Genomic DNA, 24,841 nt, shown 5'->3' on the forward strand with positions numbered 1-24,841 from the left:
AGCGTTTCACAGGCTTGAGAAGCAGCTAAGCCCTCCAGACAGCTAAGCCTGGCTCCTGGGTTTGCAACGTATTTATTAAGGCATGATACAGGGCGCAGATTCTATTACTTTAAGCCCACCGTGAGACACAATAAATAGGCTTTTAAAATAACACAAACAGATACATATGCCGGCATACAGTATTGAAAGAAAATGTAGTAATACAGGAGGAAGCCGGCCCTTACATGGGAGCAAGGGAATGGGCTCTGCAGCTCAGAGGGGTTGGCTTTTTTCTGAGGGACATCCAAGGATACAGGTTCTGAAACTGGGAAGATGAAGAGATGTGCCATTCACACAGGTCTGCTTCTTCTGTGTCCCTAGGGATTGCTCAGTGAAACAGGAGCTTGAGAATTCAGGCGTTACAGGGGACAGGAGGGAGGGAGGGGGAGGGAGAGGGCTCTAGCCTTGAAGTGACTTGGGAAGCAATTTAGGGCCCACATGAGGTCCATGGCTGTGGTCCAAGACCAGGGACGCCTAGTTCTCCCCAGTGACACTGTAAGCTGCAAAGAGCCGGTGACACAGTTCCCTTTACCTTTGTAGAAACCCCCTGTATCCAGACACCCAGCTGCCTGGACTCAATCCTCCCCACCTGGTGATCCATCCCTATCCCATGGTAGAGTGGGGCTCTTGGAAATATAATGGAGGGCTCTGGGAGAAGGAAGGGACAGCATCACACTCTGCACAGCACCTTTCACTGGCGCCCGGCACTCACCGTGCCCTCCCATTTACAGCAGGCAGTAATGTTTGAATGCCTGTGACTTACATTGCCCTTGGCACCCTCTCCAGCTCCTAGTCTAACTCACAGGGGTGTGCACACTTGCCCCCTCCCAGCCCACCCTCTTCCTGCTCCTTTGGTCACAGATTGGGTGTCACCAAGCACTCACGGGAGTCAGGTCCTCCCTCCCACCCCGTGCCAAGCAGAGACAGGTGAACGGCAGGGGTGGAGAGTGGAGAGGGTCCCCACACCCACAGTGGACCTCTGCACAGAGTTTCTGGCGGTGAACGTGGAGCTGGGAGAGAGGATGCATCCTTTCTCTGGCTCACAGGGACTCCCGTGCCTGTCAGAATGGGAAGCCCCGTGCCTGATGCCCCTGGGGAACAGTGGAAGTTCTGAAGGCAACTCCGATTGAATGGATTAAATGCGGGGAGCCCAAAGCCTTGCTCTAGCAGACAAAGCCTGAGGGCTCAGTGGAGTCTGATCCTCCTCCTCCAAGCCAGGGCTGTGTCTACTTGAAAGGGGTCTGTGGTCCACTACTCCAGGCCTCGTTCCCTCCTGGAGGGAAGACTGAGGAGCAGAGAGCAGAGTGGGAAACCGGCAGCCTTCTGAGAACAGGGTGCAGTTGTGGTAGGCAGCCATGGGTCCAGCCTTAACTCTACCTAAATGCCTGAGGTCAGGCCCTGCATGCGCCCTGAGGCTTGCGGGGGGGGGGGGGGGAATTTAGGGGGGAGGGGCTGGAGAGGGGCCAAAGCCATCATGTCAGTTTCCTCCCCCCTCAATGCACGTGCTGAGGTTTGAACCTGGGTCTGTGCATATGCTCCACAAAGTACTCGATCACAGAGCCACATGCCCAGCTTGCTTTTTACTTTTTATTTTGAGGCAGGATCTTGCAAAGTTGGCACAGATAGCCGCAGAGTCGCTGTATCCCAGACTTCCTGTGCAGCCTCCTGAGTGGCCAGGGTTACAGGCTGCCTGGTCCCATTGCCATTCAGCCAACAGCCGGCCCCTGTTGGACCCCATGCTTCTGCTCCAGATCCACCAGGACACTGGAGCACCACAAAACAGCGGGCTTCTGTGTGGATCCCAGGCTTGTGTCCACACTAGAGAGCTAAGAGACGGCAGAAGGATGCCCGAGGCCAGCCTCACACACACCATGGTCTTCATCAACATTGCTCGGCCACATCACGCAGGCATGGAAGGTGCTGGGAAGGACCCTTGTGCACCCACTTGTGAACAGAGATCCCTGCATGGCGCAGGCAGGTGGGCGGCCAGAGTTTGACTATGAGAAGATGGGGGCCGTGTGCAACTCTCCTCTTCACATCTTGGTTTCTGTAACATCCCCCAGGTTCTTCCCTGAGGAAGTCTGGGAACACAGAGTGAGCTGGCTCACTCCCATCTTATCCCCGCGGTGGTCTAGCCTGGGCCAGAAGGGGAGGGCCCGGGTACATGAAGATGTACAGAACTTGGTCCCAATCCCCCAGGGAAGGCCGTAGACCTTCGAGGCCTTCACAGTCTCCTCAGAATCTTCCTGGATTTGACTCCATGCCAAGAGGCCTCTCTCCTCCAGGGTGCCTGCGAAGTGGACAGTGAGAAGTCAAGGCAACCCCCTGCTTTTCCTCCTCCTCTTCCTCCAAGCCTTGGCAGGAACCCTGCATTCCCCTGTGCTCGTTAGACAATCTCAGAGCCCCTACCCATGTGGTGCCCAGCCTCGGGCTCGGCCATGGAACCTCAGGGCTTCCTAGGCCACGTGTGCTTGTGGCCTGCAGGCACACATGTGCTTGGTGAGGGGTACGATGTGGGCAAAAATGCACGAAGCGGGTGCAGTCACGGAAGTCCTTAGGAGAAAGAAAGACGAGGGGTGGGTGCCTCCCCAGATGCCTGCACCCTCGGCCCCTGGGTTGGCTCATCCCAAGCCTCACTATCACTGGCTTGCTTGTCTGGGTTCCTTCCTATCTCTCTATCAGCCCGTGCATTTGTGGAAGGCAGAGGCATGTCTTGCTTCTCGTTGTATCCTTAGCGAGTAGCACCCGCTACATACATGATGTGGATGGATGAATGAATGAGCGCGTGTGTGGTTTTCCCCAGCAGTAATTACATTATAGCTTTAAGAGAGCCACAGCCATCTCGGATTCCTTTTGTGTCTGGTGTATTGTCCATTTGAGGGCCATGCTATGCCCGGACTGTATCCCATGAAGAGCCGTACATGGAGATCCTAACCTTGGGGGTGCCAGTACTTGCCAGTAATGTTTGAAGAGGTAAAGAGGTTACAAGGGGCCTGGGCTTGCATGGAGCTCACTGAGTAGCTGATGATGGCCTGGAACCTCTGACCCTCCCACCACCACCTCCCCGGCACTGGGATTACAGACATGCACCACAACTTAAGCATCAGTGTAAGTGGAAGCTAGGACTGTGTGCGCATCTAGACAAGCCTCTACCAACAAAGCTACGTCCCACCCAGCCCCGTCTTTTTTACAGAAAAGGACATCGTGACACACAGAGAGACCACAGGAATGTGCCAGCACAGGGCAAAGGCAATGTGAGGACGTCCTCTGCAAGCCAAGGAGACAGGTCCTATAAGGAGGCAGCCTGCCTCACAGCTCCAGCCTGGGGTCTGGAATGATTTTCTGCGGCAGCTCAAGCTGACTAATGTAGGTGTGCCTTATCCTGACTCCAGAGCCAGAGCCCATTTGGGGTGCACTTCGAGCAGCCTGACAGGAGGTCTCCAGGGGCCCCATCACTGTCCAGATGCCCACAAGCCCTGCTTCAGGCGGCTGCAGCCTTACCAGGGATGGTGTTGTCCAAGACAAAGCCCAGAAATCCGCCAACAAACATGCCTGTGGTCAGGAGCACCTGGATGACCTGGTCCAGCTGGACAACCCCTGGAACGGGACAAAAATGACAGTTCACGGGGGACCAAGGGCCGCCCTGCTTCACACTCACAGCCGTGACAGTCCAGGAGAGACAGGACGCACCTGTCTGCAGCTTCTCAGGGTTCTTGTTCACCCAGTTGGGGATGGCGAGCCCGCAGTAGATGGAGAAGCCAAACACAAAGAGGTTCCTGGATGAATTCATGTCCACATACTGTGGGAGAAAGGGTTCCTGAGCTCAGCGGGACCACAGACGCCTTTACACATGCGCACTCTGGCTGGTTTGGGGAGGCTGGGATGTGGTTGGCTGTCTCTTGTGTTTGGAGGACCGCAGGAGCCTTTCTCTGACTCCTCCCTCTCCCCCTTTGCCCTCCCTCCTCATCTTCCCCTCTCCTCCCCCTCCTCTCTCCCTCTCCCGTGCAACTCCATCCCATGGGCTCCTCTCAGGATGGGTGGGGTGGCCCTGTTTTTTACTGAGGTACCTCACCTGCAGGTTGGAGATCCCCACGGCGCTGATGACCCCGAACATGACAAGGAACATGCCTCCGATCACCGGGGTAGGGATGGTGGCAAATGCTGCCCCGATCTTCCCAAACATGCCCATCAGAAGCAGCACACAGCCTGCAGCAACAATCACCATCCTGCTCCCGACCTGCACACCCAGAGAGAGCGGGATAGGAGTTCCAGGCAGACACCCTGGAAACCTGCTCCTTCATCCTTCACACTGCTGAAGTGAGCCCGCAGAAATGGCACCCGGTATGCGAAAAATGCCCGGCCCGATGCTCACACACTGAGCTAGAGAAAGGTGAAGGGGGAACTTGGGCCCAGTCTTCAGCCCGCATCTCTCTGCCCAACTCTCTCACACCTGGTGGGCACATTACTAACCTCTCTGAAATCAGCCTCCACATGACCACATGCGAGCAGGGTTATCACACAATTCAATATGACAAGGCGTGTGAATATTCCAACTAATATGCGTTACGCCCATGGGATGCTCAATAAAGGGGACATGGCAGGGGACAGAGGCATAAGGTTCTTCTGCAGTGTGTGCAACTCTACTGTTGCTTATGCTTGGACCACTAGGAATGGATGTTTTGTTTTCCTGCCACATCACATACCCTCCCAAAGACAAGAATCCCATCAAAACTCCACACCTGCTCCTTGCCCACAGCACTATGCAGTGCCAGAGGCACTGATCACAAAAGGCCAGGGAGGAAGGAATGACAGAGAATGACTTGTACACGCCTCTCATTCTGTAGAAGAGGAAACTAGAGAGAGGCGCCCCCCCAGAGTCGCCGAGCTTTACTGGCAGCACTGGCCATCCACAGGTGGCTAGGTGTCTGATTCACAGTGTCCACCTCCATCCCCTGTCATCTGGTGCTTTGTAAGTGGAGCATCTATCTCTCAGCAGGAGTGACAAGTGACAAGCAGGGATCTCATGAAGGGTGCAGGGAACACCCATCAGCAGCCCAGGGAGTGTTCTGAAGCCTCAGGACAGTGGGCACTGGGGGAGGCTCTGTGGTGATTGGCTAGTCTGGGGACAATTCAACCAATATACCAAGAGACAAGGGAAGGGAGCGCACCGTGTGCACGAAGATTTGGTGGGAGAATATTCTAGAGGGAAAGTGGCATATGTGAACTCCATGGTGGGGGAAAGCCTGGGGGGGTGGGGGAGGGCTGCAATGGTGGGAATCCACAGCAAGGGATGGGCTCCATCCTTCAGGGCCCTGGGGGCAGGGAGGGGCAGAATCTAAACATGACACAGCCACACAATGAGGTATTACCCAGTCCCCAAGGGACGTACTTCTGATACCTGCCGCAACGTGTAAGTGAGCCTTCTGATTTAAATGAAAAATTTCCAGTGGGCTCACATGTTGGTAGTGCAGCCTGGAGAGGTTACAGAACACTTAGGATTGCTGGATACAGGGTGGGCTTTGAGGGTTTATAGCCTTGCTGGCCTTCCTGAGTCTGTTTGCTCCCCCCCCCCCATCTCTCCCTCTCCCTCCCCCTCTCGCTTGTGATTGGTGAAAGCGTGACCAGCCACGCCTTCCGGGTCATGAGGGCGCTGTCCCTCTGGGACCATATGTTAAAATAAGCCCCTTCTTCCTTAAGTCGCTTGTGGCCACAGCATTTTATCACAGCATTGGGAAAGTGGCCTAGGTAAGCCGCCCGGGGTCTCCAGGGGCAGGAAAGGAGGGGCTGAGAGGAAGAGGAGCAGGAAAGGGGGGGGGGAGAGAAGAGAAATGGGAGGACAGAGAGGGGAGTGAGAAGGGGACTGGGTGAGGAGCTGGGCCTCCTTCAGGATGGGAAAGGGACCGCAGTGCCAAAGTCGGTGAACACGTAACCAAACTGCTCCCAGCAGTCACCAGGCCGAGGCAGGGGGTGCAGATACTCGAGGCTAGCCTGGGCAACATAATGAAGCCTGTTGTCAAAACAACAGGGGAAGAATGTCACAGCATACTGTATATGCATGATATTGTGCATAATAAACTAATTAAAGTATGCATTAAAGACGCCTGCCACACTAACCATTTAGAAATGGCTACAATGGTAAGTTTCATGCTATGCGTATTTTATCACAGTTTTTCTCCCTTCTCTAGAGGGCTTTACAGAAAGGTAGTCCACATCCTAATCCCTCCGGGAGAGGCATTTCATTATAATCACTCAGCAGATTTCCTCAACAAGCAATTGTTAATACGATGAACCTGGACTTCTCCTTTGCCCGCTTGGAGATTCACTTAACATCCGAAACTCACCTCACTCATCATTTGCTGTTTCTATTCAGAATCTTAAAAGAGATTCCCCTAGTTCGGTGGTCCTCACCCTTCCTAGTGCTGAGACCCCTTAACACAATCTCAGCACTAGTGGTGACCCCTGACTATAAAGCCATTTTTATCGCTACTTCGTAACTGTAGCTTTGCTACTATTGTGAATCATAACGTAAATATCTGTGTTTTCCAATCCTCTTAGGTGACCCCTGTGAAAAGGCCGTTTGACCTCCTAGAGGGGTCTCCACCCAGAGGTTGAGAACCACTGCCTTAGTTCATTTCAATGGGCTGATTATTGCCATGGAAGCTGACTCATAATACACACAGGCACACACACACACACACACACACACACACACACACACACACACACCTCCTGTCCACCCTCCTCCATCTCTCCCTTTCCCTCTCTGTCTAATTGTGTGACATGGAAGAGGCTTAGAGTTCTGGTGTGGTGTTACAGTGTGAATATACTAAACTAAGCTTCCAAATAGTTAGGATGGCGGGTTTCTGTCTTGTGCTTTTCCCACAATCAGAAAAAATATTTTTAAAAGACATTTTAGCACCAACTGACGTTCACCTATATAGCGAGAGATGGAGAGATCGCAAAGTTGCTTATTCTTCTCTCTCTAGACCAGGGGTCCTCAGAAATGCTTTGTCCCGTTTAACGCCGCAGCCGTTGACTGGGTATGGCTGCAGGTCCAACAGCTGGGTCTTCAGGTCCAGCCTGTGGCGCCAAAGTTCTCACGGAAGGGGACAGTCATCCCCAAGCCCATCACCATGGGAGCCTATCATGGAGACCTAGGTCTCCTCTTTGGCCTCAGAATTGGCATGTGGGCAGCTAGCTGTGACATCCAAGAGAAGTTACAGGAGTTATGTGGCCTTCAGCCTCACCTCCTAACACACATAAACACACACAGACAGACACAGAGAGAGACCGAGACAGAGAAAGTACCCATTGTTGCAATGTCTGAAAAGGCCACAGGGTGGAGTGTGAGCCCATAAAAACTAAGTGTTCTCTCTCAGGGTTTATCTGACCTCCCACCTGAGTCACAGCTTGCCTGTGGCTCTTTAACTCCCTGCTTTTTTTTCTCCCCTGAAAAGCCTCAGCTGAGAAACTGTCTACAGAGATTTGTTTTGTTTATGGAATGTAAGGGGCCACAGCCAGTGGACAGGGCATCCTGTAGAAAAGGCCTCCCAAGAGCGAGTGTTTCCCTGTGCACACCTCTGCTTTAGCTGAATACAGCCCCCATCTCATTCCCGACTGCCAGATCAGCGGGTGACATTTGCAGGAAACTAATTTGCAGGGACCTAGCCCCACGCCAGGAACCTCCATCAGCAGCCTTACCCTGGTGATGCCCAATGCCCCGATGTTCTCGCTGTAGGAGGTGGTACCATTCCCGGTCCCCCAGGCTCCTGCCAGCAGGCAGCCAAGGCCCTCGATGCCAATGCCACGGTTGATGGCATGCTTCGGAGGGGGCGGGGCCCCAACCAGCCGAGCACAGGCATGATAGTCACCCACCGACTCCACCATGGAGGAGATCACTCCAGCAATGATCCCAAAGACTCCAGCCAGGCTGATGGTGGGGAGGCCCCACTGTCCTGCAGAGGTAACCCAAGGGGACTGTCTGGGCAGGGGAAGCTGCTAGGCCCCAAGCCGTTCCTTTGCCGGAAGCGTCTCTGGAAGGCTTTCAAGCCTGGGGAGCTCTCAGCTACCAGAAGTATCAGCAGTTCTAGACCTCCCTCCACCCTGAGAGTTGGAGCGGACGTTCAGATGTGGACATCGTTGTGTGTGGAAAGGTAGAAAAGACGCCTTCTTCAAAGGAAACCTTGGAACTGTTGGAAACTAAAAGTCTCTACTAGAGAGACATCATCATATCCATGAACCAGGCCGGCTATCCTTCAGCCCTGGCTACTTTTGTACTCTTCCCCAAAATATTCTAACTCAGCCCTAAACCTGCTTTGTTTGAGATCCACTGAACCTATCAGGAGACCCATAAATCTGCCCGAGAGTCAGGCCTGGCTCTCACCCCCCCCCCACATACCCCCAGGGCCCAGGGCTTATTGGTAACCTGGAGGAGACCCACTGCTCCCAAGGGCTTTTTAGCACAGCCTGGGTTTAGTGTCTGAATTCCCAGCTTCTGAGGAGGCTGAGGCTGGAGGATCACAGCTCAAGGCTTGCCTGCACTACTGAGTGCATTCAAGGCCAGCCTGAGCAACGTCGCAGTCTTCTGTCTCAAAGGAGAAAAGTAAAAGGAGGGGCTGCGTTCGTGTGGCATTGGTGCAGCAATTGTGGAGAAAGCGGGGGCCCTAGGCTCAGTCCACACTAGCACACGTGGCGTGCACCTTAGAACAACCTTGGTGTCTCCCTCTTCGCCCTCACCTCTCAGGGGTCAGGCACGGTCTCCCTGGAGCCCATTGCTCCTGGTGATCCCTCCCCAACCCTTTTCAACCCTCCATCCAGTGTCCCCAGTCCCAGGAAACACGCGCCCCAAACGATAAGGACACCCAACCCTCCTCACCTGGGTAAGGGAAGCGAAACCAAGGGGCCTGGCTCAGCACGTTGCCTTTGGTGTCCGTGCGGGCCATATATCCATATGCTGTGGGGGACTTGGGGAGGGTGTTGGTAACCGTGAGCACGAAGCAGAAAAGCCACGAAAGGCAGAGGGCCAGCAGCACCTGCAGGAGAGAGTTGCCCTTCACACTGCCCGCCCCCTCCTCGTGTGTGTGTGTGTGTGTGTGTGTGTGTGTGTGCGTGCGCGCGCGTGTGCATGCAAGCATTGCGCAGCGGCAGTAGCGGTAGGGTGTGCTCTGAGACCCGGGTGTCCCAGGTTACCGAGCCGCTTACTGACAACAGGAATCTGCTGTGTCCGTGGATAAATTAGCACAGGCTGGCAAGAGAGGCAGAAAATTCCCTATGGAAAGAGACCTTGGGCAGAGTGGGACAGAAATGTCCACACCGGGGAAAGCCTGTGGCACAGGCTGGTCACAATCTGGCTCTCACACCATGTACTTACTTCATCTGTGCTGTGAAATTAGACCCACTCCTCTGACAGAGCCAGAAAAGTGGTGGGCTCCTAGAACACTTAGTGGATGCTCCCTCCCACTGGGAGACTGTTGGCTGAAGAGGAAGGGTGTGATAGGAGGCCTTTGCTTCTGGGAGCCAGAGAGAAACTTGTGTGCAACTACCTTTCTAGAAAGCTCTGGAAAAGGAGATACCCATGAATCACTAGAGGCGAGCCTGCCATTCCCAGTACTTGGCTATGGGGACAGCCAGGATGTCTGTCCCATACAGGTGCTCCGAGTAGGGACCTGAGATGGTATGCCACCAACCACCAGGGGGCAACACACACACACACTCACACACACACACACACACACACACACACACACACACACACACACACACCCCTCAGCCTCCCAGGAAGAGCTCTCCAGAGGTGACAGAGCATTGGTTTTGGAGTTAGGCAGGCATAGGAGTTTGTTGTCCTATGTGAGCCAGCCAAGGGTAAAAGAGGAGCGAGGGGCAGCCCTTACAGGGAAGACCTGAAACAGGTTGAATCTGGAGATGTAACACTTCTTCTCTCTCCCATAAGCGGGCACAGGAACCATGACATTCTTGAGGTACTGAGAAAACAGCACGATGAGGAAGATGGTCCTGAAACAGAAACAAATGACCACGTCTACGGTGGGCTGGATTCTTCCTGGTGGGGGCAGGGTACCCACTCCCGGCTCTAGGGATGGGCCAGGGAGCGGAGCCATCCCATCCGGTCACAGAGGCCTCTGAGGCTTTGCCTGTAGGAAGCACAGGCAGAACAGGAACGCTGCCATCCCTGAGGAGGGGCCGAGCCCCACTGGGAGATGCTGCTGGCTGAAGGGAAGTGGAGGGCTAGGAGACTCACTTCTGTGGGTCGGAGAGTAATGAGAGTCAGAGATCTGTCCCAGGCAGCTCTGCACATCCCACACACAACGGGCACGGTGAATGAGGATGCCACCCCTGAGCTCCAGGGTAAATGCCGAAGGGAGGCTTCGCTTCGCCTGTGGCCCCCTCGAGCCTCCTTGGCTGTCATCACCTCCCCATAAACACCCCAGCGCCAGCCCAGGACACACACACACAGCACCCTCTTGACTCCTGGCTGTCTCCCAGAATGGCAGGTTCTTGGAACTCAGTCTTTCCCCGTAGACTGCTGACCCCCTTGTGAGCTGGGGCCGCTCTTGGAACCCTCTTCAGCTTGATGAAACCCTAGCAGGCGAGGGACCAGAGAGTTCTTACACAATGCTGTGATAAACTGGTTTCTATGAGGATCGGTACGATTAGAACACCTCACAGTCATAATGCATTCTAAGTCTCGACGATAATGCCCATGGGAGTATGTGTAAACAGTGAGAGTTTGCCAGTGTTCTGGATTCCCCAAATGTCTAGTGGGTAACCTTCCACCAAACAGGACTGAGATGGCCTACCTTTCTCAGAGGATACTCACAGGGCAGAAATCCCCCAATGGATCCCAGCGTCATTGCCCGCAGATTCAAACAGAGGCAGAGCCACCAGAGAAATGGTCGGGGCGATGGTCAAGGGGCCGATGTAGCGCATGAGAAAGCCAATGAGACCCGAGAAGCCCACCAGAATCTGGACACAGGAAGCCACCATGACAGCGCCCTGCAACTGAAGGACAGGTGTGGACCTCAGTGGGGACCAGGACACACACCCCACGGGGCTGGCTACGGCAGCCCACTATGAGCCCGCCTGATCACACCTAGGGAGAACTTTCCCAGGCAGTGCAGGGGCCAAATTGGACCCAAAGGGATGGAGGGGAAGGGATGTGAGCTGGCATTTTGATTTAACTGCCGCTTTCAGGGGCTGGGTTTCACAATTACTTGTGGATTGCTGTTGCAGTGGGAAGGGAGGCTAGCAGACTAGCCACAGGGGCGCAGCATCTTGCGTCTCTGTTTTCAAACTTTCTATGGCAAGTGGTCAGAACTTTTCCCACAAATGGGAATATTTTGGGCTCTGTGTTTCCGGGCAAGACCAGAACAAATAAGCAAGCTGTGTTCCATCAGGACTTCATTTCCAGGCAAAGAAAACGGAATTTCATACAGTTTTGATGTGTCAGGGTATCTCATTCCTCTTCCTATGTTCCTAAAACCACTCAGCCCATGGGCTGCCCAGCAATTAACTAACAGGCGGGATTTGGATCTGTGTCAGCTGATCTACTGGATTGAGTGAGTCTGTTTCTTCCTTTTTTTGTTTGAACAGTGCAGATGGTATCTCTTCTCTTTAAAAAAATGCTGTATTTTGTTTTGAGACGGGAACTCATGTGGGTCCAGGCTAAGCTTGAGCTCACTGTGTAGCAAGGGATGACGGAATTTCTGATTCTCCTGCCTCCTCCTCCAGAGTGCCGGCATTGCATCTGGTTTATGGGCTGTGGAGGGTCACACCAGGGTTTTGGGAATGCGAAAGCGAACACTCTGCCAGCTAAGGTGCATCTCAGTCCCCTATGTTCATCGCTGTGGATTTATTGTTACCTTTTCAGCGTGAACACACTGCTGTTGTGTCTTACATCTGAAAATACCATGCAGGTTCATGTGTTTCAACACCTCGTCCCATGGTTCTCTATTATTAGTTTTCCTCTGCAGCTACTTCTTTAGAAAACAGAATATGGCCAGGTGGTGGCTCACACCTTTAATCCCAGCATTCGGGGAAGCAGAGGCAGGTGGCTCTCTGAGTTTGAGGCCAGCCTGGTCTATAACATTCCAGGACAGCCAGGGCAACACAGAGAAACCCTGTCTTGAACCCCACCTCACCCTCACCAAAAAAAAAAAAAAAAAAAAAAAAAAAAAAAGAGGAGGAGAAAAAGAAAGCATCTGTTTGCTTTTCTTTGACAGTTCCTCCCATCTCAGCGTATCAGCTTTCCTGCAGCTGTTTTCGTCTGTGGCTGGACCTGTGCTGTGTAGTCAGCCTGCTGACTGACCATCTCTGTCTTCCATCCAGGCAGCTCCAAATCCTCTCCTGCCCATCATGATGCCTTGTTCTCATTTTCTTACTGGAGTGTTTCTCTCGCTCCCTCCACCATGCACACACACACACACACACACACACACACACACACACATACACGCACATGCACGCACACATGCATGCACACACGCATGCATGCACACACACGCATGCACACACACACACCCCGCTGGACTGCCAGCTTCCTGAGGACAGGACCCTTGTCTGTCTTGTCCATATCAGTGGATTAAGTAAAGCATCCTTTTTACAGGGAGTTGGATAATGACAGTTGAGCAGCCTGCTCTCCCATTACCTCTCGGATCCTTTTCTGCCACTCTTCAATGAATTCAGGAGAGCTGGTGTTGACCTGGCTGGCATTGAGAGTCCACTCCGGGCATTTCCAGGCAGGAAGAGAGAGCATGGCGAGGGAGGGTGCCACAAAGGCAAAGGTCCCTCCTTGGAGAATGGGCAGCCTGGAGGAGGGGAAGGATGTGGTTACCACCAAGGTCCTCTCACAAAGCCCTGCTGCGAGCCCCAAAGGGCCTCGTGAGCCCAATTCCTAGCTCAGTGGTAACACGTGGCCCTTGCTCCTTTGGTTGCAGGGAGCTCTTCTGAGTTCCAAGGAGAGGCCATGAAGCCTGTGCAACTTTGGACAAGTAGCAGGAAAAGAAACTCAGACCCAGGTGTAGTTCCAGGAGGAGGGGGCCGGGTTCTAAAGCACAATGTGAAGCCCGCATGGGACTTGGAGAACGCCGTAGCTACCATAATTCTCCACCCTAGGCCCAGTGCATGCTCGGCCAGCCCCAGCACAGTTCGCACCAGGCAGCTCTTATTTCCCAGCAACTTATTTCCACACTGGTGAGAGTGGTTGCTGGATTCCCTTGTGCTCCGATGACCCAAGGGCAACCTTAGGCCCCTGTCCTCAGGTTCCTTATCACAACACGGTTGAGGGCCGCGCTCAGATGTGTCACTTCCAGACCCGAGTGACTGCTGGGACACCTGTGACAGCTTAGCGTGCTTACCCCGTGAACACAGAAGCCCGTGTGGTAAGCGGCCTCCACGTTCACGAGCAGGCCAGGCTTACCTGCTGCTTCCTCATCCCTGGACACTGGGATTTGGGGGCCCAGACGGCTCCCCCAACTTGAATGCAGCTGTCACTTTGTGGGTGTGGGTGCATGCATGTCTGTGTATGTGGAGGCCAGACCACCAGCCAGAGTGTAGTTGCTGAGTCACTGTCCACCTGTGTCTGTTTCCTCGGCTCTGGAGTTACAGGTGCTGTCACCACGGCTGCTTTTTATTGTTGTTTATGTGGGTTCTGGAACTCAAACTCAGTTTCTTTATTCTTGCAAATAATCAGACCCACTATTTCTACTCGCCTTTGGGCAAGGTCAATATGCAGTTAATTTAGAACAACAACAACAACAAAAAAAATCTGGCCATGACGTTCCAAAGGAAAACAGGAGGCATGGATGGTGTGTTATGTATGCATGTGTGACTGTCTTCATTTCAGAACCCTAAAGCTGAGCATCAGGACAGAAAGGGGAGAGCGTGGCGTACGTTGTTGTGTGGAGGATAAGCGTAGAGTATGTTCATTGTCCAGCCACATCCCACACATCTGAGTCCTTCATCAACTTCTCACTGAGGATTTGCCGTGTGTCAGGCATACGGGTCAGAGCCGTGATGGAAAGGCAATGCCCACTTGCACAGTCATCCACCCTCATCTACGGTTTTTTCCCCCCACCCTCTTAGTTACATGTGGTCAAGTGTCCTCTGAAAACATTATTAATTACCTCAAGTCTTTCAAAAGAGATCACTGTCAAGATAATTATTATAATTCCATTTTATTACTGGACATCGTGTTAATCACTCGCTGTGCCTATTCATAAATCAACCTCCACCACTGGAACACATGCATAGGAAGGAACACAGCATTACAGGGTTCGATATTTAGTGCAGTTCCAGCGTCCGCTGGGGTTTCGTCGTTTGTCCCTTCAGACCAAGAGGGGCCTGTCCCTCTCTTCTGCCATTTCTGTGTGTGCAAGTGTCCCTGGCCCCACAGAGTGACAATTCACAACAATTTGCACCCTCTGACCCCTATAATTACGTTTACAAACAATCTGCCACGGGAGTGTGTCCCTGGGTCCTGTCTATGTCATCATTACCACCGGGGCCCAGGAGAGCAGGAGTCGCTCCAGGGCCGAAACTGCCACCACCAAAGACATGCAACACTTTAAAACGGTTGTTTCGGCTCCCTCTCGTTTTATAGGTATGTAATAGAGCTTTCTCACATATTCATTGGGCATTTCATTATGCCATCGAAGACTTGCATTTGTCCCTGTAATTTTGTGGCTATTATTACTATCCATAAACTCATTGCAGAACTCTGATATTGTCAAAATCCAGTTCTAACGATTATTGCCTCAGGATGGTGAGTTTTCTTACATTCGTCTGTGTGTATGCGCACACATGTGTGTGGTGATCAAGCACCGACAGCGGAAGTAAACTCTCTCCTTCTAACGTGGATCCTGGGGATTGAACTCAGGTCACCAGGCTTGGTGGGCAAGTGCCTTTACCCACTGAGCCGTTTTTTCTGGCCTTTGTTTTCATTTTTAGAAAGTGTTTTCTGATCTGGAAAGGTAGTTCAGTGGTGACAGTTGTCTGCCGCTCTCACAGAGGACCCACGTTTAGTTCGCGTACCCACGTAGGGTGGCGCACACTGTATTTAGTGTCCATCTACTCTGAAGGCAGAGTATTTGTGGAGTAACTTCTGCTGTGCTTCTCTCTGTGTGAGGGTGTGAGGGTGTCAGGTCCCCTGGAACTGGGGTTACAGACAGCTGTGAGCTGCCGTGTGGGTGCTGGGAATTGAACCCAGGTCCTCTGGAAGAACAGCCAGTGCTCTTAAGCACTGAGCCATTTCTCCAGCCCAAAAATAAGTATTTTAAAGAAGGAGGGATATTTAATATCCCATTTCTTTCCTCACCTGAATTTGAATAAAAACTTGTCTCTATAACAGATAATGGAGGCTTAGCCTTCACCCCTCAAAGGGCTAGTAACCCATCTCACAGCTAAATGAACATATGTTCTAACTTTTGCACAGTGGGGAGAAAATCCTCTCCCTGGATTGCCCAAACTATAAATAAATTAAATTTCCTCTATCACTTTCTGTTCCCTAGTTCCTTTGAACCTGAGATGGCATGTTTGTAAGTACCCTGTCATATCATGGCATCCACCACGCCAGAGACACGCACACAGTTCCCACCGTGGCATCCACCACGCCAGAGACACGCACACAGTTCCCACTGTGGCATCCACCACGCCAGTGGCATGAACACAGTTCTCACCGTGGCATCCACCACGCCAGTGGCATGAACACATGTGTATTTCAGCTCTCAGTGGTTCTTCCTCATTCCAAACTCAAGCTCATGTAGCTGAGGATGACCTTAAACTACTGATCCCTGCCTCTGCTTCTTAAGTGTTACAGTTATAGGTATGCCGCTAGGGATTGAACCCAGGGCTCCCAGATTGCTAGGCAAGCACCTTACCAGCTGAGCCACATTCCCAGCCCCCTGCCGTTAATCAAGTGCCATATCCTCTGCGTTCCTAAGCAAAGCCAACTATGACTTTTTCCTGCTACAATATTCCTTAAAGTATCACAGTATTGTGCTTACAACACAGCCTGCCAGTGTCTATACACATATTTTATTTCCTTTTTTAAAATGTACGTGTGTGTGTGTGCACACACATGTGTGCAAGCGTCTGTGTGAGTACATGAGTGCAGCACCCATGGAGGTCGGGTGTCCTAGAACTGGAGTTAAAGGCAACTGTGACTTGACTGATATGCTGGGAACTGAACTCAGGATCCGATCTTAACCGCTGAGTCGTCTCTCCAACTCCTGGTTCCTCTTTTGAGCCCCGCATCTCCCTGGGAGGAAGAATCATAAGTAACTCCCAGCACTTATTGATGCCAGGCAGCCATGAGGCAAAAGCTAAAGACTAGTTACGACAACTTCAGGGTTCACCCAAGGGAGCTATAGCAGCAAGGTTGGAAGTCACACCTACAGGAGTCTGATGCAGTGGAGAGCCTCCAGCCACTGAGGATTCAGGGCTTCCTTGACCAACAAGTCTTTCTCTTAGAAGACAGAACATACCTTAGGTTGCTCCCAAGATGCAAGGTCTGTGAGCATTGTCCCCAACTACCTACTTCTGTGGCAGCTACTATGACTTAGTGCATAGACCAAACATGGGTACTCTCCCTAAAGTAAATTTCTTTCATCCTTAGCCTCAATCTCATGGTATTTATTAAGAGATGATGCCTCTGGGAAGGATTTGGATTTAAATGAAGTCATTCAAATGACGCCTCTCCCCCCCCCCCAACCAAAGAGAGGACTAGTATATTTATGAGAAGAAACAAGATGAGAGGTTTCTCCACTACTGGAAGGATGCCACCTGGAAGCCACAAGGGGGATCTCACTGGAGCCAAAGCATGCATGCACCCTGATCCCAGATGCCCAGCCCAGAACCATAAGTAAAGCACGGTTCTTTTGGGTGGACTGAAGTGTCCAGGGGGTGGGAAAGCCATACATGGTAGAGATGCTCTGTGAATGATTGACTGATTGTCAATCAACTTCCTGGTTGTCAGGGATCGGGAGATGGCTCAGCAGTAAAAGACACTAGCTACCCAATGCTGCAAATCCAACAACCTGAGTTCGATCCCAGGAACTCACAGAAACGTGGAAGTTGAGATGACGCTCCTCATATTCCCCAATCAACAATAATAATACATTTTAAACCTTCCCGATGGTGGAGAGTGTAGACATGTGGTAGTATGTTCAAACAGAAATTATCTTGGGCTATCTTTAGATTACATAATAACCACCTATCACTCACCTTGTGTCTCACCCAACATCCTTGTGACTGATAGGTAAAACTTTGGGGAATGTATCAACTTATCAGAGCACCAGTTGTCACCAATCCAAAAGCCACAGCAGAGACTTCCTTGCCTCTCTGCACCCTGCATACCTGACACTTTTGAAAACACCTTGACTTACAACTTCCTTGTGTTGTGTAACTATAAAAACATCATGAAACTGTTTCTACATTAGAGTATTATTCTGAACAACTGAAATCCACATTCCAGGGCAATGGATGGTTGACCGACCATTTGGCTCAAGAATGTTCCCTTTGGGTTCTATGCTGACAAGTGTTTAATTGCTCAGTCTATGATATTTTGCTATGGCAGCCAGAGCAGATTGTGACACTTAGCAAACAAGGTTCAACGGAAAAGAACTGAATCACTTCACCTCCCTGTACTTAAGCTTGCCCTTCTATACAACACGACTAACACTTAGACTCACTTCAAATGGTTCAGGGGAAATTATGTGTTTGTAGACCACAACATATGTATGTGCATCATCATAGCTGCTATGTTCATATGGAAGAGGAACAAATCAGGTTTGGGGTGGGGCCAGGCTACAATCCCACCCCACCTGCAGTGGGTTACCCTCTTTCCAACGTCATTCCCAGTGGTTTCTCCTCGTTTCCATTTCAGAGAGAGCAGGTATGAGGAAATGAAACACAAGCAAGTATTTGTGATGACAGGAAGAGCAGGCTCTGTCCGTCTCAAAGAACTTAGCAATGCCTGGGATAATGCAGGAGATTGGCTGCTCTCGAGGTAACCTGGAGAGTGAGTCAAATATGTCTCTTCCACATTTTGTTGGCACACCCAAGGTATGCAGAAAAATGCAAACACTTTGGGCAGCATTCTAAGAGGAAACCAAAGTCCAGGTGTGATGACATTATTGATAAGGATGTTCCCTGGTCATCTGATGTGTGTTCTTTCCTCTACTTCACAGGTGACCTCATCCATGACCTATCCTAAGTCCAAGACGAAGCACTTCTATGAGACGTAGGCCAATAGGCCACCATCTTCCCTCGGTGCCCCCTGCCCCCTGTGCCAGCCTCTCTCGATTCCCCTCTCTAACATGGCAATTTCATGAAGATCTGTTAAAACCTCCAGAAGCCTAAGAGGTCCTGACCTTCCAGCACATCTGTGGGAGGATCCAGGAGTCATGATAAACACTCCAGATGATGCTGGAGCAGCAGCCCAGGGTCCACCCAGTCCGTATTCTTCAGGGTTCAGAGTCTCAACTCATGAGACAAAGAGGGAAGGGGTCCTGCCGTGACTTTTGCAATTCTGTCCACTGAGTCACTTGATACGAGAAGATGAGAGTCCTGGACGTCGTCCATGATAAAGAAAGGGAGACCTGGGGGCCGGCAAAATGGCGCAGCGAGTAAAGGTCCCTGCTGCCAAGGCTGGTGACATGAGTTACACCCCGGGACCCACGTGGTGGAAGGAAACCACTGAGCCCAGAGAGTTGTCCTCAGGACCATGATGTGTGCTGCTCCTCCCCCAAGGAATAAATGCAATCTTTCAAACGCAAAAAAGGGGATCGTTCATCAAATCACGCTGTGCAAGGAACTGCGAATCCAATGATTTAAAGTAGAGTGAGTGAGACACAAACACTTAGCACAGGAGACTGCCAGCTCCAGCTAGCAGAGCCCAAGCAAAGCATCCCCAAACGGGGCTGCTCAGGGACTTCTCAAAACCGAAACACAAAGTGGAAAGAAGAGTTTATCTGTTGTCACCAAGTGTCCCAGATAGGAGGAGCAAAGGCTGCTCTGTTATACCCTCCACAGGGAGCCCCACCCAGCTGGTGATGAGTAGACAGCCTCACCGGCCTGTGCAAACTCTTACAACAAGAGGGTAAATGTTGCCGTGGCCTGAACACTTGGAGAGGGATAGTCTGTATGAAGCTAGTGAAACAGTGTGGTTGCTCATAAGATATAGAAGAGGGCACACGCCTACATGACTTTGGGATAACGTTTAAAAGTAAAACTCTAGTGGAAAACAAATGATAATTTGCATAGATCACACACACACACACACACACACACACACACACACACACAATGAACCTTAAAAGAAAAATTCAACATTACAAAGTGGCCAGATATCTCCAGTTGATCTATGGATGTAACGCAAACGCTACCAAAATTCCAAGATGTTTGTTATTTTATTCAATAAAATGCTTTGGAAATTATGGAATAATGAAAAAAGCTAGAATACTTTAGAAATAATTTTAAAGGAGAGCACGATGAAGAAAAACACACTCAATCAAATAAAGTATACAATGAAGTTATTAACTTCAAAACGGCCAGGTACAGGATAGAGAGATGATTCAGCCTTTAAGAGAGTTTTCTGCATGTATATAAGGACAGGAGTCTGGAGTTCCAGCAGATGTGTAAAAAGTTAGATACACACACACACACACACACACACACACACACACACACACACACACCTGTAACTCCTTCAGTGACAGGAGCAGAGACAGGGAGATTGCAAAGACTTGCTGGCTGCCACCCTAGGTGAAATAATGTGACCTCCAGGTTCAATAAGAGACCCTGCCTCAAAGGGACAGGCAGAGTGATGGAGGGGGACCTCCCTCTGACTTCTGTTTGCATCATGTGTAGTCAAGGGAACACATGCACATACACCACACAGACAGACAGACATATACACACACTATTATGTAATTCCTTCTGAAATTAAATCCTTTCATCTTGGTGAAACTTAAGAAAGGGTGTTTATAGGGGAAACAACAGCATGTTCTAAGAGGAGGTGAACTACTTCAAGGATGCTCATTAGGAAAGGAAGCACACAACTCCAAAATAGCTTCAGGAAGTCCCTGGAACTGACCGGGTCCACGAGGACCCTCCCTCCCCGGGTGCACAGGAAGAATGAAGATGCTGAGAGTCATGTTCAGTCAAGCCAAGCCCCAAAGAGGACTTTCAGAAGCCCTTCTGCTGGGAGAAGCAGAGAATTACCTAGGAGAAACAAAGACCAGCTGAACTGCTTGGAAGATCCTCAGACGTACTGGAAGGATGCTCTTCAGCCTGCTGAGCTGCCTGCAGGCTGTGGAGTACATGTCAGGCTTCTTAGCTTTTTGGATCTCTGAAGTGATTGATGGACATCAGGAACAGCAGAGCTGCTGAGATGCAGCCCCATGGAATGAAGCACACAGCCACAACAGCATCCCCTGGAGCCTCCCTGAATGTGCAGATTCCCATCTAAGAACAGCCCTAAGGATGTGGATGCGCCACATAACCGATGACTGTCTTGGTGATAAGCAAATAAATTCTGTTTCCTATTTCCCTCAGTGTTGTGTAACAGTCTCCATCCTACTGGGGAGCTTATTAATCAGGGAGGTAAACAACTAAAAAATAAATAAATAAATAAATAGTGCTTCAAGAACTCCCTGAAACTGGCTAGATTCATTAGGGCCCTCCCTGCCGAGAAAGCACAGCCCAGCTGCCAAGGAGACTGAGGGGAGAAAAGAGCCAAGACTGAGACCAGAGCAGCTGCCTAGAAGAACCGGAAACCAGCTGAGCTTCCAGGAAGAGCTGGGGCACCCAAAGGACACTCTAGCTAGCAGGCTGTGCAGTGAGCTCCAGGTTCGCTGCTGTGTGAGCTGACTCCCATGCTGGGGTGGGCTTTGGTGATGCACCTGCCTTTGAGTCATTTCTGCTCCTGTAAGTGACCCCTCAACCACATTCCTGTAAGTAACCTCAATAAAACTTATTGGCAAACCAAGATGGACGTTGGTTGTGCCCATACTTTGGTCAGTTGTCGGTTCCCTTGCGGTAATGAGAAGACATTTGTTCATGTCTTTCCAGGAAAAATCTGACACACACACACACACACACACACACACACACACACGAGAGAGAGAGAGAGAGAGAGAGAGAGAGAGAGAGAGAGAGAGAGAGAGAGAGAGAGACTCTAGTTGAAGATATAAAAGATTCCTGGAAAAAGTTGGATGCTCAGAAAGACTTCTTAGGATATTAAGAATTCAAGGGCTGCCAAGCTTGAGAAGCTGAGTTGTATCCCTGGGACCCACATGACAGAAGGGAAGAACTGACTACCACAGACTGTCCTCTTGATATCTACACATTCACTGCAGCTAAATAAATAAACAAAATGTAAATCAAGAATCAGCATGAATGGATAAATAAGCCATTAAAAGCAACGTGTCCATTAAAAACCAGAAAGACTATGGCATGCAATGTAAGGTGTGGTTGTCACTTGACGAGTACAATTGGTCTACTTTTACTCTTTTCTTTATCCATTATATATAATTTCCAATGTATACAATATGCACGGCCAAGCAGAAAACATGAAAGTGTGTAAAACAAAATGTATTTCATCGTTACAACAAAAAAGAGCTTAGTCTAAGGCACACGGCAACATATTCTCTATGAGAGATGGATGATTATTCAATAAATAATGCTGAGAAAATTGGTGTTTAGGGGGAGAGTGATCATTTCTAACCCTAGAAACATAAAACCTTTAGTGTAAAACACAAAGTACAAAAGTCTTTGTTGAAAATTAAAGATACCAAAATAGTTATGCTAACTAATATAGACAAAATTCAATATTCTCAATATATATTTAGATAATAGATGTAAATTAAATTTCTGATTAAAACTTAAGAAAAACATTGATTTGTTAATAAAATTCCCCCTTCTTATATGCACTAAACTGACATTAAAATATAGTTTAGGGGCATAAGTCCCAAGGATAAAGAGGCTGGAGTAGGAAACGATTGTGCTAAAGTTTGGCAACTGGAAAACAGATGATGAGCAGTAACAAGGGAACTGCCCGCCCCGGGAGACAGATCCCATACAGGAAGAGGACGGTAGTACTCCGAGAAGTCTCTGGAAACAGTCCCCAGTGTGGGGGTAAACATAGGGCTGTAACAACAGGTGTGTTGGCAGGAGACTTGAGATCTGTTGTATGGAAAGAGCAGAGCATGGGGTCCCTGGGCAGGTAGACAGCAGGCAGAACTGGATATGGGAGCCGGGGGAGGCCCTCGTGACCCAGCCTCTGATCAGTGCGTCCACATGAAACACCAACCCCTCCCGCTCACAGTCCCACGAGAGTAGGGTGGCCAGCTCCTGGCCCCCAGGTAAGAGACTGTGAAATCTTTTTCTGATGGAATGAAAAGTACAGAGATGCTGAGGATGAGACTTCCTCGGCACCACTGTGACATCTACAATTAAGAACAACTTGAATCGTGGTCCTTGCAGCTGCATACCGGGCATGCGTGCAAGTTGGGCTATAGTGAAGGCCAATACCCACTTCAGGTTCAGGACTTCTGGTCAACCTCTTAGAACAGTACTTCTAAATATGAACAGATATACAAGGATAGTCAGCAACCAGGAAAATACGAAGGAAAAAGAGGCAAATAAAAAGAAAGCATTCCCACTGTACACTTAAAAAAAAACTTTGCAACCATAAATCAAAAAGAGTATGATTAAAAAGGAAATATTGTACTTAGAGAACAAAAATAGCTCTTGCAAAAATGAACTTAATCAAAGGCTTTAAGGATAAAGTTGTGCTGGCCTTTAACCCCAGCACTGGGGAGGCAGAGGCAGGCAGATCTCTGTGAGTTCAAGGCCAGCCAGGTCTACAGAACTACACAGAGAAACACCATCTCGAAAAACAAAACACACAAAATGCAATAGGTTATCATTTTTCCTGGTCATAAAGTACCACGTATACTTCAAAGGCAAGTAGATGACAAGTAAAGGAGAAATATAAAGAGTGAATTTAAATCACCATAACTCTACAACTCAGAAATAGCCATCGACCTTCTGTTTCCATATTCCTTCTATTTAAAAACTAAATAAGCTTTTTTAGCACATAGGTGATACCACTGATACCACCCACAAATAGCTTACAGTATATTCTCAGCTGTTTTTTCTATCTTTAAATAAATGCTTACCTCTCTCAATCATCAATTACACTGGCCACTGTAACGATGGTGGTAAACACGAAACTTTTCAATGGGAACTCATTGAATAGATGAAAATACATTTATTCTATAGAACACTGAGTGACCAGCTTTTAGAAATTACTACTGCAAGGACGTGTTTACTGAAATGGGGGGGTGTATTTAAGAAGTGCTGTGTGTGTCAACAGGGAAGCATTCCTGTTTGCCACAGTTACATTTTAAATAATTTTAATGGGGAGGGCAATGTGCAAAATTATATAGATAGTACTGTCCTTTTATTTCTGTATGGGAAAAAATTCTATGCCAGGCATTGAGCTAAGCACTTCATATACATTCTCTAATTTAACTCTCTCTTTTTAGGGTTTCCGGGTAGCCTGGGGCGACCTCACATCTGTCACTGCCGGCTTTGGACCCCTCACTCTCCTTCTCCACTTCCACTGGGTCCAAAGCCAGCCATGACTGTATAATAAATTTGAGGTCATCCTGGGCTACCTGTGACTCTGTGTCCTCCCACTCCCCAGAGAGACAAATGCTAAGCAGCTCAGACTCACCAGTCCCTGCAGCCTCCCCACATGACGGATCACTGGCTTTCTCTTCTGCCCAGTATGGTAGGCACTGTCCCCACTCCAGCCAGAGATCGGGTGATGGCAGGAATGAAGATAGTCCAGAGGTGTTTGTGCTCCCCCTGGGTTATCAAACTATTGAATCGGTAGACCCCAGGAAGGTGGGATCTGCCCAGTGTCTCATGCTGGGAGAAGGAAAGAAAGGGCTGATACCTTGGTGCCAGCCAGGGGGGACGAAATCTTCCAGAAAGAGAGTTCACATAGATCTGACAACTTGCCAGACCACCTTGCTGGAGAGACGGGAGCTCAGCTGAAGATGGGTTGGTGATGGGTAGAGCCATACCTTGACCAGGCATGCTTGGCTATTGTGTCTCTTGCCTCTATTTAACTTAATCCCGAGGGGACAGTGTCATTGGGGCTCTTCCTTTTCCCAATGTACTCGCATTGGATAAATACCCTTTATCTGTTTTTCAGTGTTGTATCTGTCTAGTTGACCTACTGACTATGGGTGGCTGCGCCTCAATTGCCAGGGCTGCCAGGTTCTGATCCTAACGACTGGGTAACAGAATCAAGGACAGGGACAGAGCTGAGTCAAGGTAGGGAAGGTAGAACAAAGGTCTGAAGAGTTGAAAGCACAGGAACGGTTCTTCCAAGATGCAAGAATAGAGACAATTGCCTGAAACCCCTTCAGAAGAAATCCCACAGTTACAATTACATACAACTAGTGCCAGAGGCAGGGTTAAACCTGAAGCCACACACAAACAACCTTTTACTTCCCCCGGAGATTACCCTGGATACGCAATGTTTTGACTTGAAATGAATAGTTTTGTCTCATTTTACAACCTCTGTGAGTTTCCGGAGTGAGCAGATAGTCAGGGGATACACAAGAGAGCCCCAGAGTCAAGCGCCAGAGGCCGCCAGCCCCACACTGGGAAAGTCCTTCACAGCTCCCAGGCCCCATGCAGCACGAATGGACTCTTGGGATTCTTTTGCCGTTTTGTAACTAGGTTTGAGTTGTTTTTTGGGAAATCTTTC

The 24,841-nt window shown here is 50.0% G+C and overlaps 1 protein-coding gene across 1 annotated transcript in view; it reads right to left on the reverse strand.

Annotated features, from left to right (window-relative positions):
• Nucleotides 1–1,616: 1,616 nt before the first annotated feature.
• LOC127215417 (solute carrier family 23 member 1) overlaps nt 1,617–24,841 on the reverse strand; it is a 34,426-nt gene continuing 11,201 nt past the window's right edge. The window contains exons 4-12 of the mRNA XM_051175871.1: nt 12,701–12,860; nt 10,874–11,055; nt 9,930–10,050; nt 8,915–9,071; nt 7,741–7,994; nt 4,112–4,276; nt 3,730–3,838; nt 3,541–3,636; nt 1,617–2,329 (exon numbers count right to left, since the gene is read on the reverse strand). Of these exons, the coding sequence (XP_051031828.1) occupies nt 2,073–2,329; nt 3,541–3,636; nt 3,730–3,838; nt 4,112–4,276; nt 7,741–7,994; nt 8,915–9,071; nt 9,930–10,050; nt 10,874–11,055; nt 12,701–12,860 (1,501 nt within the window). The 3' untranslated portion in view covers nt 1,617–2,072. The remainder of the gene's footprint in view (nt 2,330–3,540; nt 3,637–3,729; nt 3,839–4,111; nt 4,277–7,740; nt 7,995–8,914; nt 9,072–9,929; nt 10,051–10,873; nt 11,056–12,700; nt 12,861–24,841) is intronic.

This window comes from Phodopus roborovskii, unplaced genomic scaffold (genome assembly GCF_943737965.1).
Source record: "Phodopus roborovskii unplaced genomic scaffold, PHOROB, whole genome shotgun sequence".
Lineage (NCBI taxonomy): Eukaryota > Metazoa > Chordata > Mammalia > Rodentia > Cricetidae > Phodopus > Phodopus roborovskii.